Source organism: Hypomesus nipponensis, chromosome 15 (genome assembly GCF_054491055.1).
Source record: "Hypomesus nipponensis isolate SF chromosome 15, ASM5449105v1, whole genome shotgun sequence".
Lineage (NCBI taxonomy): Eukaryota > Metazoa > Chordata > Actinopteri > Osmeriformes > Osmeridae > Hypomesus > Hypomesus nipponensis.
The window spans coordinates 16,492,501-16,507,500 of NC_140375.1; the positions used below are offsets into that span (position 1 = coordinate 16,492,501).

The 15,000-nt window shown below is 49.2% G+C and overlaps 1 protein-coding gene across 2 annotated transcripts in view; it reads right to left on the reverse strand.

Moving 5' to 3' along the window:
* Positions 1-6,332, reverse strand: part of ecel1 (endothelin converting enzyme-like 1) — a 22,814-nt gene extending 16,482 nt beyond the window's left edge. For both annotated transcript variants that reach the window (XM_084675161.1, XM_084675160.1), the window contains exons 1-5: positions 6,138-6,332; positions 1,001-2,182; positions 752-820; positions 454-564; positions 198-290 (exon numbers count right to left, since the gene is read on the reverse strand). In XM_084675161.1, coding sequence (XP_084531287.1) covers positions 198-290; positions 454-564; positions 752-820; positions 1,001-1,861 — 1,134 coding nt within the window. In that variant the 5' untranslated portion in view covers positions 1,862-2,182; positions 6,138-6,332. The remainder of the gene's footprint in view (positions 1-197; positions 291-453; positions 565-751; positions 821-1,000; positions 2,183-6,137) is intronic.
* Positions 6,333-15,000: the final 8,668 nt, after the last annotated feature.

Below are 15,000 nucleotides of genomic sequence, written 5' to 3' on the forward strand. Positions count from 1 at the left end.
GATACAGGTGTGCGTGTTGCTTGGGCTGAGGCTTTTTAGGGATGTGTGTGTGTGTCTAAAGTATGTGTCTACTGTGTGTAGGTTGCGTGTGTGTGCACGTGTGTCTATAGCATGTGTATGTCTAGAGTGTGTGAGTCGTGCGCGTGCCTGTGGTGTGTGTGTGCGTCTCATGTGTGTGTGTGGGGGGGGGCACTCACGCTAGGAGCAATGCGCTGCAGTTGTCTCAGAGTGATGCGGTTGTACATAGTGCTGATGTCTTTTCTTTGTTCATCATACTCAGACACCGTGATCTGAAAGAGAACGAGATAACATCAGTCACCACACACACTTCTATCCCATACTATCCTCACAGCACACACACACATACTCACTATCCTCTCTCTCTCACACACACACACACACTTCAGTCCTCACACACACACACACACTTTTGTCCTCACACACTACTCTTACATTGGCCAGGCGTGTCTCCAGCTGCAGGATCTCCTTGGACTTCTGGGTGGCGTTGTGAGCTCCCAGCATGCTTAGCAGCCGCTCCATCAGGGCCTTGTAGGCTGCTAGGATCTGAGCATGACATCATCATTAATGGACAGTCAGATTTGGATCTGTCAGTAAAGGTCAGCTGCAGAGTGACAAATGATGGTGGGAGGGTTGCCACGGAACACACCGGAGACTGGATGGAGATGAAAGGAACAGGTCTGGAAACAGATGGAGTCCAGGAGAAAGAGGAAGAGACAGAGAGAACCTTTACCTTCACGCTATCCTCGTCCTGTCCCAGGTACAAAGTCCTCTCTGGTAGAGTGAGGCCTTCTTGATCAATCTAAACGAACACCCAAACATACACACATATCAGACCAACCAAGACCAATCCACAAAACTGTACTCTCTCGATTCCATCTGATGGATGATATTCAAAGGTTTTTAGATCATAATCCTCCATCTCTCACACACACACACACATTCAAACGGACAGTACACACACACACACACACACACTCACTCTGATAGCGTTGCGCGAGGAGTTCTTGTCGTCCACGTTGACGGTGAGGGAGAAGAACACAGCGGTGCTGTACACGCCCTGTGTCCTGTACAGCAGCTCGTTAAAGTCCGGCCTCTGGGGGGCGCCCTCGCTCTCCCACCCCGCCCCGCCTGAGGGCGCCCCCACCAGGTCCCAGCCCCCGCAGCTGTCGATCACCTCCGTCATGGGCTCCGAGCCCAGCTCGTCGATCTCCTGGATGTCCAGGCAGGAGCGGTAGAACTCCTTCACCTTGCGTTCGGCCGACTCGCGGCCGCGCCGCCGCACGGGCTCCAGCAGGAGGCGCCGCAGCTTGTCCTCGTTGTGCTCGCCGATGGCGGTGATCATGCCGTAGCTCAGCTTGCCCTCGGGCATGGTGTTGCGGCTCAGCCAGCCGCCGCAGGCGAAGGAGTAGAAGTCCTGGCAGGGCTGGATGGTGGCGTCGATGTTGGACTGGACGAAGCGCGAGGCCCGGAGGAGGGTGCGTTTGCGCTGGCAGTCCTCCCGGCAGTGGGGGTCCTGCTGGGCCTCCAGGGAGATGTACTTGAGCGCCAGCATGCTGCCCAGGATCACGCACATCCCCGCCGCAAACACCAGGGCGGACAGGAGGCAGATCTCTCTCCGGCTCCAGCGAGGAAGCCCCGCCCCTTTGTTGAGGCCGCTCGTGTCCTTGCCCCGCCCGCCGGCCGCGCCCCCTCCGCCTCGACCACGTGCCACGTGGCGGTCCAGGCTCCCGCCCAGGTGAAGGGTCATGCCGTTGCTAAGGATGTCGCTGCTGTAGCGACCGCCGTACTTCACTTCCTGGAACTCGTCGTAGTGAGCGGTGAGAGAGTAGGTCTTCTCCATGGCAACGAGGCAGGGTGGATGAGTTTCGTTGTGGAAATGAGAGGCAGGGAGCGACAGGAAGAGGCAGCGAGTTGAGGGGGTGAATCGTTTTAGTAGCTAGCCGTGCTCCCCAGGGATAAATGGGAGAGGGTGCCAACTAGAGGGCAAAAAGGGTACCACAGTTCAAAACGCTTCCAGGTTTTTGGGGAGAAAATGACCCTCGGTTTGACCTCTTAGTTTCTTGATCTGTATCTGTATCTCTGGAGTGCCGGCCTCTCTCTCTTGCTCTCTTCTCACGTGTCCTCCTTCCTTCCTCCTTTGATGGATTCAGCCTCAGGTCGTCTGTCGATAGAGAAAGTGTAGAGGAGGGAAAGCAGAGAGAAAGAGACGGAAAATGGATTTGGTGATTACAACACTGAGAGATGACAAAAGGGAACTGTCTTCTCTGACGTGCACTTTTGTTTTTCATTCCTTCTGTCGCTCTTTCCTAAAGTTGTTTGGATTGGTCCCTGACATCCATCCGTCAGGCGGATGATGTCGTTTTGTGACTCGAGGCTTGAGACGGATCGATAGGGAGGAGAGGGGAGGGAGGGAGGGAGGGAGGGAGGGAGGGAGGGAGGGAGGGAGGGAGGGAGGGAGGGAGGGAGGGAGGGAGGGAGGGAGGGAGGGAGGGAGGGAGGGAGGGAGGGAGGGAGGGAGGGAGGGAGGGAGGGGAGGAGAGGAGAGGAGAGCAGAGCAGAGCAGAGCAGAGCAGAGCAGAGCAGAGCAGAGCAGAGCAGAGCAGAGCAGAGCAGAGCAGAGCAGAGGAGAGCAGAGCAGAGCAGAGCAGAGCAGAGCAGAGCGGAAAGGAGAGGAGAGGAGAGGAGCGGAGAGGAGAGGAGAGGAGAGGAGAGGAGAGGAGAGGAGAGGAGAGGAGAGGAGAGGAGAGGAGAGGAGAGGAGAGCAGAGCAGAGCAGAGCAGAGCAGAGCAGAGTGGAAAGGAGAGGAGAGGAGAGGAGAGGAGAGGATAGGCGGTGTTGAGACGCAGAAAGTAGAGGTAGGGAGATGGAGAGGGGCTGGTGGAAATAGGACTAGGGAACAGGGGCATGGTAGACATCTGGACAAGGCAGGAACACACACACAGTTGTTTGACTGACCCTTCGGTAAATAGAAGATAAGGATACAGTTGGCAGATATACAGAAAACACACTCATGAATATATTGCACAATGTATTAACTCCCAAGGTCTCAACGCGTTGTCACAGAGGAAAGTCATAGCATCAATCACACATTGAATTTCAATGGATGTTTTCCATCAAATAATATTCTCAAACACTGATTTTGGTGAAATTTACTGTGGCTAACCACAAATATGCACACATATAACACACAATATACCCATATTCTTCCTATTTTCAATTCATTTTGATCACTTCCCCAAAAACATATCATACATAAGACAGAAACTAACAAATGCTGCTCTTTTTTGGATGCGAGTGTGTGTGTCAGTATGAATGTGCTATTGGGTAACATTTCTTTCTTTTTTTGTGCCCAGACAGGTTGAACTGCAGAGGGCTGCAATAGCGATCTGTGAAAATTGATACCTCAATCCTTCCCTGGACAGACGTATTGCTATTATGTTTTTACCAGGCTTCCCTTACTCTCCGAGTTACCTGCATTCAATATGGCTGAAAGAAAGAAAGATAGAAAGAAAAAAGTAAAGAAAGAGAGAACGAAAGAGACCGAAAACCAGACTCAGTAAACAATAATCAGTGAGGTTGTGTGGACTCCTCTGTGGGGGGGGGTGGGGGGTGTTTGTGTGAGTGGGGAGGGAGGGGGGAGGGTCTGGAATGAGATTATGTTGTCTTCTGTAAGGGGGGGGGGTGTGGGATGATATGATGTTGTCATCTGTAGAAACAGACACTAGAGACGGCCACTACAATCACATCACCTTTACCACTGCTGATGAGACGTCCCACTGCAAATCAACCCACTCACTCACCAACACCTGCTCTGGCCAATACCGCAGAGAGGAGATGGAGATGAGATGGGGAAGGGGGAGGGAGGGAGGGGAGGATGAGGGGGGGGGAAGGAGGAGGGGGGTTCTATGCAGAATGAAAAATGGAAGAAAAAAAAACGTCTGGATGTTTTTTTTCCCTTAATGTGTAAGAGGAAATAAGGGAGATGAGTGAAATGGCTGATTGAAGGATGATAGTTGAGTTTGTCAATCGAATAGAAGAAAGAGATGAGGTGGCACATTGGGGGGGATGGGGGGTGGAGAGAGAGAGGCGGCCAAGAGAGGGAGACAGGGATAGAAATAGACAGGAAGACAGAATTTCCGTTTTGGAATAGGGAATAGCAGTGGGCCTGCCCTGAGGGACAGGGGTCATGTAAGTCTGGGGGGCAGGGGAGGTGTATTTCAATGGTGGGATGGGATGAGGGAGGGAGGGGATCATAGACAGGGGAGGGAAGTGAGGAGAGAGAGCTGTGGAGGGAGGGCAGGAGGAGTTCTCAGAAAATGTCATCATACATCCACTCTGTCATCCGTCACATCACTGCACCCTCCTTGCACGTGTCACGTGTGCAAAAATGTAGAAACTTGCTCAAAGCGAGTCTCTATCTCTTTCACACTCACACGCGCACGCACACACACTTACAACACACACATTTTCTCCACGAGGCAGAGCGGTAAATTACAAGGTAGCACAACAACACACACGTGCACGCAGACTAACTCCACTATGAGAGGTCATTCTCAGTCAGCAGACATGATCTCAGCCATATCACACAAACTGATGAATGGCTGTTCAGCAGACATGACAGGTCGGGTGTCTGAGAGTGATACTAATGCTCCTCATTGTCCTGAAGTGTCCATAAACACAAAGACACACACACATGCTGCAACACACACGTGTAGAAACACACACACACACACACATAACAAGTGAATGAGTATTCATATACTGTCCTGTATACACCATAAAGACAAAACTTTTGACTAAACCAAAATCTCTCAACACTCTTGCTGAGTAATGTATCCTATCTAAATACACTCGGGGATTGATGCAGTCACAGTTGTCAAGTTCCTCCGTTTTTATCATCTCTCAAACACCGTGATACATGCAAGACGCGCCATGACAACTCTGCAAAGTTATATACACACATAGTGACCTACACAAATACAAAATATGTTTTTTCCAAATACAACATCCTTGCCCACAAACACACAGCTCGGTCAGGGAACCTAAACGACAGTAATAAATTGTGGAGACGATCAATCGATCGATAGGCGCACGCCACCCGAGGGGTCAGGTTCAAATCAATGCTATTACGATCCAATTCATTTTAGTGTGCATCGCTATAGCTCTCGTTTTCCCACTCCCGTGCACGCGCGGCAGGCCCGGAGACCCGGACCAGTAGACTGGCGTAAATGGGTTTATTATCCTCCAATCAAAGTGGTCAGGGACCGTGACGGTAGCACATACAGCGGTCTGGCGTTCTTGAGCTCGCAAGTTGGTCCCTTAACTCCAACAGCCGTCCGGAAGTTGCAGCGTTTTCAGAGTAGGCTACCAATATATGGTGCTCAGTTGTGATGTGTGTTTTAATATTGATTTATGGTAGGCTATTCTTTAAACTTCTTGACAAGTGTGGCACATTTACTTCCCCGTGTTTCTTACATGCTTCGTCAAATGTGAATCAGAAGCTATGCAGTCGTGTGGGCTACGTACAGGCAACCCCACACAGACCTCGCAACTCCGGAGTGCGCACGGCAGTCTTGCGCTCCCGGACCAGCAGTGGTCTCGTTAACGCAGCTACCAGGCACGCGCTGCTAACTCAATTAACTCAGCTATAGTGACCAGTTCGATTCCCTGCACACGCAATCAATATCCCTGCCACTCGGGAGCCTCTGCAAACAATACGAGAAGACGCAGGCTTTGAGTCAGAGAGAAGGAGATGGGAACGAATTAGATTCGGTCAATGCGAACTAAAATCTTATTTAAATTCCAACTTTTACAGTGAATAGTGCGTGGGATAATTGCCACTTCAGTATACAGCCTACTTTAGATAAAGCTATCTATCAGTCCAAAAATTAAAATGATGTTAACGCTCGAGCCAGCTTCTCAAAAACCTGCAAGCCTCTGACACTTTGCAGCGATAACTGCCTGTCCCCGTACGGTCCTTAACTCAAACTCTCGCCAGATCAAAAAAAATAAACCGCTTGTTCATATTTTATCAAAGTAGGGTCGTTCACAGTAGCTGAGAAACAGCATCCACTACAACAACTACTATCTAGGCTACTAGTGGTTAAAGCACTTACCAGAGGGATTCAAAGCGGACAGTCACTTCCATCCACGCCGTTGGAAGGACAGCATCTGGTCTGCGTCTGTGACTTTCGTTTGGTCATCTCTGAGGACGGCAGCTGGTCCTGGGGCTACATACGCTCGAGACCGCCACTGACTGCCGCTACCGCAGCTGACGCCTCAGCGTGGAGCACAAATCCAAAGGTTCCATGGAGAACTTACCGCATATGGCCAACAGAAGCAGGTGTGTGTGAGAGAAGGGAGGAGTGTGTGTGGTAGAGAGAGAGGTGGGGGGAGGGGGGGAGGAGAGAGACCGACAGACAGAGAGAGGGGGGAGAGAGAGATAGGAGAGAGAGACAGACAGAGAGAGAGGGGGGAGAGAGAGACAGACTGAGAGAGGGGGGAGAGAGAGACAGAGAGAGGGGGGAGAGAGAGACAGAGAGAGAGGGGGGAGGAGAGAGAGACAGAGAGAGAGAGGGGGGAGAGAAAGAACAACCCCAAAATCTCCAACAAGTAGCCTTGGCTGAGATCAGCCTACCAGTGATGCTGTCCTCGTCTCAGAATACATTTTTGCGAAATGAAACCAAAATGGGTTACTTCAGTCTTTAGGCTATTACTATTATTACTATTACTATTATGTTTGACGCTGGTCATAAGTGAACCTCATCCAACCAGAACGAACGTCATTCAGAGCCTTAAGTTATTATGGAAATCAGTCTCGTAACTACCCATCTCATTTCAACGTTCTTAATAATCTATCCAACATCAGTGCAGGCGGGAAAATATAGGAAATGTGCGCGGTTGATGCTGTTGACTGTACCAAACAAAAGGTGGAAGAGGTGGTGTCCAAAACAAAACAACTGGGGTTGGTTATGCGTTTGGGTGGTTAGCCTTCCTGCTGTTAACTAAATACCGGTGTCAGTTACTTGAGAGAAACTCATATTATTGGGCGATGTCCGTTTCTTCGACCCGAGTCTAGCCAAATACCTTAATTACAACAAATGAGTTCTGGCGGGAAATCAAGACAAAAGTTAAACTCCGGTGCCCCGTGTCAGACAACAGGTGCTTGGGCTGTATTTGTTCAGATCGTCTTAGCTATCTGCCTGGTGTTAGCCAACGTCCATGAGGACAAAGCACTTGGTAATATTAGACTGCGACATAAGCTATTCACTACATCCACAGAATTACAACTACCTCCGCGACTGAAGGGAAGCCGGACTGGGAGCAGTCGCGAGAGGGGGGTCTGTGAGTTGGGACACCGGTGGAGAGCAGATGAGCCTCAAATCGATTGGGATTTTGAAGAGGGACTTTCAGACGAGGGGCGCGCGCCTCCCTTGACACTTCTATTTATCCGAGTTTAATTACGGTCTTATTTACGCACCTAACCACGAGCGAGAGAGAGACCCTTCCCTGTTAACGTTCCCTATAAAGCACTTCAGAACCAAATCGAAGAGTTTATGAACCAGAACTACGTCTATTTCCGTGCGTCTAAAAATATCAACTCTGTCCTGGTTTGTTCATCACCAAGGCGCATTGAAATAATTGCTTCATAAAAGAGCAGACTTCAAAAAGGAGTGGAAAAAGCCCAAAGTACACACAAAAATGATAATATTACATTTTAGTATGCATCATACAGATGACATATTGCTCCAGTCAGAGACTTAAGTCTGGGAGACGAAAGGATCCTATTGAGGTTATTTGGTATAATAGGAAGAAGAGGAGAGGAACAGAGGCAAGAGATGTGTTATCAATTTTCATCTATTCCCTTTTGACCCTGACATCACCCACCGCCTACCTGACTCCACCCTACATCACCCCACCTGACTCAGCAAAACAAATAGGGAGAGAAAAATTCAATTAATATTCCTGACCCCCCACTGACAAGACCTCACTGTGCAGTAGCTGCACCCGGGTGTTCAAATCGAAGATGTGTGTGTGTGTGCGCGACGTGTGTGCATGTGTGTGTGTGTAAACTCCATATCATTTGAGTTCATTATATCTATGTTTGTATTTGATGTAAGTGTGTGAGCAGAGTTCCTTGGGTTCTTAGAATAATGACACTACAAACAGATGGTATGTGTACATGCATCTGCAGAAGTGTATGTCTGGGTGTGTGTGCGCGCGTGTGCGTATGTATGCGTGTGTATGCGTGTGTGTGCGTGTGTGTGCGTGTGTGTGTGCTAACTTTGCTTGTCTTGCCCTCCAAATCTTCATCCACTCAGACATCTGAGACAGGACTGTGATTGATGAACTTTGAACGTAACCGATAATGATGAACAGAACATGGCAAGTTACCCAGGCCATATCCCCCTCCTCTGCCCCTCCTCCTCTCCCCCTCCTTCCTCCTCTCCCCCTCCTCCCTCGCTTTGAGCCTGCAGTCCCAGTCGGTTCCCAGGGTTCCAGCTCCTGTGTGGTTCTGACTCCCTGCCCAGCCAGAACAGAGGAACCCAGACTTCTGAGGAACGTTTTCCTTCAACAACGAAAAACGAGCCAGCCAACCTCAAACAGAACCTTGGAACCACTCAAGCCATTCATCGTTTCAGCATCCATTAAACGCTTAATTAACAATTTCTCTAAGAGTTTTCTCTTGGAGAAACACTCCAACACACACAGACACAAGCACACACAGACACAAGCACACACAGACACAAGCACACACTGTAATGAAAAAGAGCAACAAACCCCCAGAATTCTCTTAAGAACGGATCTTTCTGAGGTCCAACAAAATATTTTAGTTTTGTTCTCGAAGATGGCGACTCTTCTATAAAAACCAATAACGGGCCATCTCTCCTGCCTTCTCTCTCTCTCTCTCTCTCTCTCTCTCTCTCTCTCTCTCTCTCTCTCTCTCTCTCTCTCTCTCTCTCTCTCACCATCTCTCCTTCCTCTCTCTCTAACCATCTCTCCTCCCTCTCTCTCCATCTCTCCTTTCTCTCTCTCTCACCATCTCTCCTCCCTCTCTCTCACCATCTCTCCTTCCTCTCTCTATCTCTCTCCTCCCTCTCTCTCACCATCTCTCCTTCCTCTCTCTCTCACCATCTCTCCTCCCTCTCTCTCACCATCTCTCCTTACTCTCTCTCTCAACATCTCTCCTCCCTCTCTCTCACCATCTCTCCTTACTCTCTCTCTCAACATCTCTCCTTCCTCTCTGTCTCTCTCAAGTGTCAGAAACACCATTACAGTCATTAAGACTGGAGACCCTCAAATGGCTCTCCTCAAACGGCTCTCCTCAGTGTGTGGAGACGAGTTTGCATAAAAAGTAAGTAAAATGAAATTGGATTTGAACACAAATGGAAGGAAAGGATGGACAACAACATGAGTAGAGAACATGTAAAGAGGGGAACAACATCAAAAGGGAGTTATAGAAGGAAGAGTTTGAAAAAGACTAGGGGGGGAAACAAACAAGGGATGGATATAAGACTCATTCCATGTTGAGGATACAAGGAGATATGCATGTACAGATGGGCCTGTGCGTCACAGTATCAGAGCAGAAAGTGAGATGATGCTGTACAGTTGCTCAGAGAGAAAAGTGAGAAAGTGTCGAGACTAAAAAAAGGACAGGTGTCAGGTTTGGAAGATAAAAGGCAGGAAGGCGAGGAGTTATGGACAGAGAGGATGGGGGAGGGGTGTGGATGTGGAGAGGGGGGGAGGAAGGGGAGATACGGTGCCAGCCAGTTAGTGCTGTCCTCTCTCATTGATATTCTGAGCTCATGCCTCACTCACAACCCCCACTCTTTCCCTCCTCTCTCCCCTCCCTCCCCCTCCCTCCAACACACCCAAAGAGTGTGATGTCATCTCTATATGGATCCTCCGGTCAAATGCCACTGCCAGTTACACTTCTGTCACTGTCTGTAAACCCACCACCGCACGCCGACACTCACCCCAACCCTCACCTTAATGCACGGTTACCGCAAAGGACATGGAATGCATAACGCGCCATTAAGCTAGATTAAGTAAAAAAAAAAAAAAAGATTCTGCAGGCGCAAGCATTTAGACCGGCTATCGTCGGGGGCGGGGGGGGGGGGGGGGCAGATCATGTAGTCTAAAAGAGGAGTTATGGTTTTGGTGCCTTTTCCAGCATGTTCCTTTGCTTCGCGCCACACACAGTTTCCCAGCAGTCCAAAGTGTTGCACACCCCTCCTTTTTAATATCTGTGAGTGTATACTGGGGCCACCCAGGAAGTGGGAGGGGCCATAAATCACAATCATTATGAATTCATAAAGAGGGGCATAGGGTCTGTTCTTTCTAATAGACAGAGGGAGGATGGCAGAGGGGTCTTAGGGGGAGGGTCCGAGGTGTCACCTGCCCACTTTTTGGCTTGTTGCTTGATTAAACAAGACTCCAAACCGGCGCGTGAGCAAAACTTGACGTTTAATTCGAAAAAGGTTTTCATCGACCTCACTTTGAGCTGTAGCACTCCTCCTGGGGAAACCCAATCAGGGTTTTTTTTTTTTTTTTTGCTACTGAATCACGCTAGGAAATGAGGTAGAATCCCGTACGTCGATATTCATGGCGTACATGAACGAGCGCGGGAGAGAAAGCGCGCGGGGGGTGAGACGACGGTGGAGCAGAGGAGGAATGGCGGTGTTCACACACAGGGGGGAGGGAAGGAACGCAGTCTACTTCACGCTATTGGCTGTCGATTGATTAAGGAGGTCAGCTCAAAGTCGTTCTCCCTCTCTTCTCCTACTCCCTCACTCTTTTCCACTTTGTCTCTCTGCCCCCCTCCAAGAAACTCCCTCCCTCCTCGAACTGGAATTAAAACACAAGGCAATTAAAGCCAGCCTGCTCCCGACTTGGTGTTCCAGCTCGTAATTTTTACTCTGCGTAATTAAAGTGTTATGGCGGCGACTGTGGCGTGAGGGAGGGAGGATGGAGAGGTGGGAGGATGGAAGGGCCGGGGGGTGGGGGGTGGGGGGGGAGTGGGTGGAAGAGGTAGAGATGATTGATTGATGGACAGAGCGAATGTGAGGGCAAGGGAGCAGGAGATGTATAGAGAGAGGCAGGAGGAGGGCAGAAGTCAGAGGCCTGAGTTTGATTGGACAGAGACGGAGAAGAGAGAACGGGGCAGGAAAGAGGAAGGGGAGGGGGTGGGAGAAGAGAGAGGAAGGGGAGGGGGGGGGGGGGAGAGAGGAAGGGGAGAGGGGGGGGGGAGAAAGAGTGAGAAAGTGAGGTAAAGTGAAGTATAGAGCTGAGGGGAGGGGAGAGGGGGGTGGTTAGTGTGTCAAAGGGTTCTCTCAGGATTACTAACGAGATGACCAGGTGAAGTAATTGCGTCTGTTGTGTCCTCATATCCAATAAATCAATTAGCACTGCGGGCTAGTGCACCAGAGGGCCACAGAGACGTGTCTGTGTGTGTGTGCATGCGTGTGAGGATGAATTTATGACCTCATCCCAGGGCTAGGCTCGAGGGCTGAGTGTGTGATCAGGGGGGTGGGCGTGTCTGTGGGAGCATGAGGGCTGTCGTGGCCTCACGGTGTTAAGTATGAGGGAGAGGAATGTGGGGAAGGAGGGAGGATCTGAAGGACAACCTTGCTCTTTTCCCCCTTCCTCCGTGTACCTCCGCCTCCGCCTCGATATACTTCCATTTACCTCAATCTCCATCTCCATCTCCCCTCCATCTCCCTCCATCTCCCTCCATCTCCATCTCCCCTCCATCTCCCCTCCATCTCCCCTCCATCTCCCTCCATCTCCCCTCCATCTCCCCTCCATCTCCATCTCCCTCCATCTCCCTCCATCTCCCTCTATCTCCCCTCCATATCCTTCCATCTCCCTTCCATCTCCATCTCCATCTCCCTCTCCCTCCGTCTCTTCATCCCCTAAGCCACTCTACCAAATGTTATTATCGGCCCCAATAAAAGAGCGTGAAATGAAAACATAATCGGCTTTTAATTTCTCTGTAAAACTTCCAGTCACCCGCTGACAGAGGTTTGACGAGCTGCCTCTCTCTGGCTGACGAGCTGCCTCTCTCTGGCTGACAAGCTGCCTCTCTCTGGCTGACAAGCTGCCTCTCTCTGGCTGACAAGCTGCCTCTCTCTGGCTGCATCAGAAGACAAGACAGGAGGAAAACACTCGCATCTCAATAGGAATTCTCTCACTCAGAAGCTCTTGGCTGTGTGTGTGTGCGCGTGCGTGTGTGTGTGACAATCATCAACTGTGTTGTTTACTGGAGACTGCGCTTCTAAATGCGCATGGCGTAGAAGAATGGGAGGGGGTTGTAATGTACTGGGCAGATAGTAACAAGTAGGCACTAGAGAACCTCATCCATTACCTTGAGTGGTGTGTCCTTAGGATACTTCTTCACTGTGGAACTCACTGGAGCCAGGGGCCTCTTTAACACCCCTGGGGACCCATAACCCCACACTGAAGGAGGGGCCTCAGGACCCTGTTTCAACCCAATAAACACCGGGGAAACATGGGAAATATGTAACTAAGGAGCCGAAATGGAAAACATTTTACATAACCAGAACGTTGAGACGAATGTTAGAATAATGGGTATACCAAGGAAAACAGTATGGTTTAAAAAAATAAAAATCTCTCCAGTGTGAAATTGTTTTTTTTCTTCTTCTTCTTCCTCTGTACATTACCGCAGCAAGATACCCTCAACACAGTGCTCAATACAGTGCAACACAGTCGTCATGGAAACATACCTGTTTCCTGTGTTATTTGCTAAATGTGTTTCCCGTCAGGGTTACATTAGCAAGCGAATCGATATCTGTACATGGGTAATGAACAGACAATACTGAAAATGGCCATGGGCAACAGCATTGTCCAGATAGGAACATGGAGCCAAAACCGCTGACTGTGACATTTTGCCCTGTCCTATTAAGACATACATCTATTTAAAGCACAAATAGCTGGGGGTGGAGGGGGGGTGGGGGTGGGGGTGGGGGGGGGCTGATAATAAGACAAAGAGTGATTCAAGCTGTTTGTCTTTAGCATTAGTGTGATTTATGCCAGAAATGTTGTCTTTCAAGCTTTTTAAATGAGAGAGGCATGATGTTTGAGTAGAAATTTTGGCCATTTTAGGAGAAGTTCCTCTAAAACTCGGAGGTTGTTATATTATTATGACCTTTATTTAACCAGGAGAGACCCATTGAGATTAAGAATCTCTTTTTCAAGAATTATCTGGCTTAGACAGGCAGCAATGACAGACAGCCAGACAGGCAATGTTGTGGTTTGTGCTTGGACTCTAACCACACACACAGACACTCATGCTAACTCCAAAACACACCAACTAAATCCCCCTGTTCCTGACCTTTATTACATTTTTGCAAATGTAAATACAATCATTCCCCCCCTTGCCCATGGACACAAAATTACATCACATCCCTCCCCCTCAGGAACACACATGTAATATCCTACCAGGTACATCAACTCTACCACACTACGCCTGCAAGCCCTAACCAACCCTCCTGGCTCAAGAAAAACAGGAAACAGAAACCAATCGCTCGCTCGCTCTCTAATCCTTTTCATCTACACCTCCTCCAATATCTCCATTCTGCCTCTCCTCACCCCTTCCACTCAAGCTCTCTGTGTCCAATCTCCCTCCCTCCCTCTCCCTTCTCTCCTCTCCATCATCGCTGCCTGCGTCGAGGCGGTACAGAGTCAGTTCAGGGTCATAACCTCCGTTCCCTCCCTTCTTTTCCTCCCTCTCTTTGTAAAAACATAAATACCAGTTTTCTATTACATCAGTCTGATGAAGCTAGCGGCCCTGGCTAGATTACATTACCACTGAGAACAATAGCAGGGCTGGTGTGCATGTGTGTGTGTGTGTGTGTGTGTGTGTCAATCAATACATCAAACTTTACTGGCTTTAGCCGTCGAAACCCAGGACTTGTTGGTATTGGAAGATATGTTTGACTGAGTGTGTGTGTGTGAACGTGTAGGTTGGTTTGAGTGTGTGTTCCTTCCGTAAGTGTGTGTTTATGTAATAGCGTTGACATGTTTTACTGGGAATGATAACTACGAATGTGTCATGTGTGTCACATGCAGTAGTAAAATTAAGAGACTGTTTTGCGGTTTACTACGTTTTTATTTATTCAAGAAAGCAGGAGAGAGTGTGTGTGTGTGCGCATGCAGACCCCCCCCCCCTTACCAGTGTGTGTATGTTTGTAAATCAGATGGATTGAGACCCTAATTAAATTGTATGTGCTCTGAGATTGTCTCTTCTCCTTTCTCTCTCTCCATCCTCCTCCCCATCTCCCCCTCTCCCCCTCTCCCTCCCCCTCTCTCATCATTGCATCTTTATGGTAAGCAGTGAAGAGATGGTCACGGTTGCAGGAGTTACACAAGGCAGCCATAAAGAAACTGCTGCAACTCAACAGTAGAGCACACAGCATCCATGTTACTGTGACACACACACACACCATCCATGTTACTGTGACACACACACACACACCATCCATGTTACTGTGACACACACACACCATGGAGGCATGCAGACCAGGGGTTGACTCAATTGTAATTCCTCCCTCAAAAAGGGATTTCTCTGAGCAATCAGGGACTCCCGGTGACATTTGAGAGACTGACGTTGTGATTCGAATTTTATTATTCCCCTTAATGAGCTGACAGTTATTGTATTGTTCTGCTTTTAATTAAGGTTGATTGAAATTGCCTTTTGTGAAAGAGGAGCCCCCTTCTAGACTCGTTTTCAATTATCTCCTCATGATTCTCAGTCACCTGCCATTAACCCTTCCCCCCCAGCCATACCACGTGCGTGAGAAAGACACCATCACAACCACACACAAACACACACACACACAATCACAACCACACACAAACACACACACACACAATCACAGACACTTAAGCCATATTAGTTCCAACAAAACAACAGATCCGAATCACATCCGAGAAGTTGTTGCTCCCGGCAACATTCCC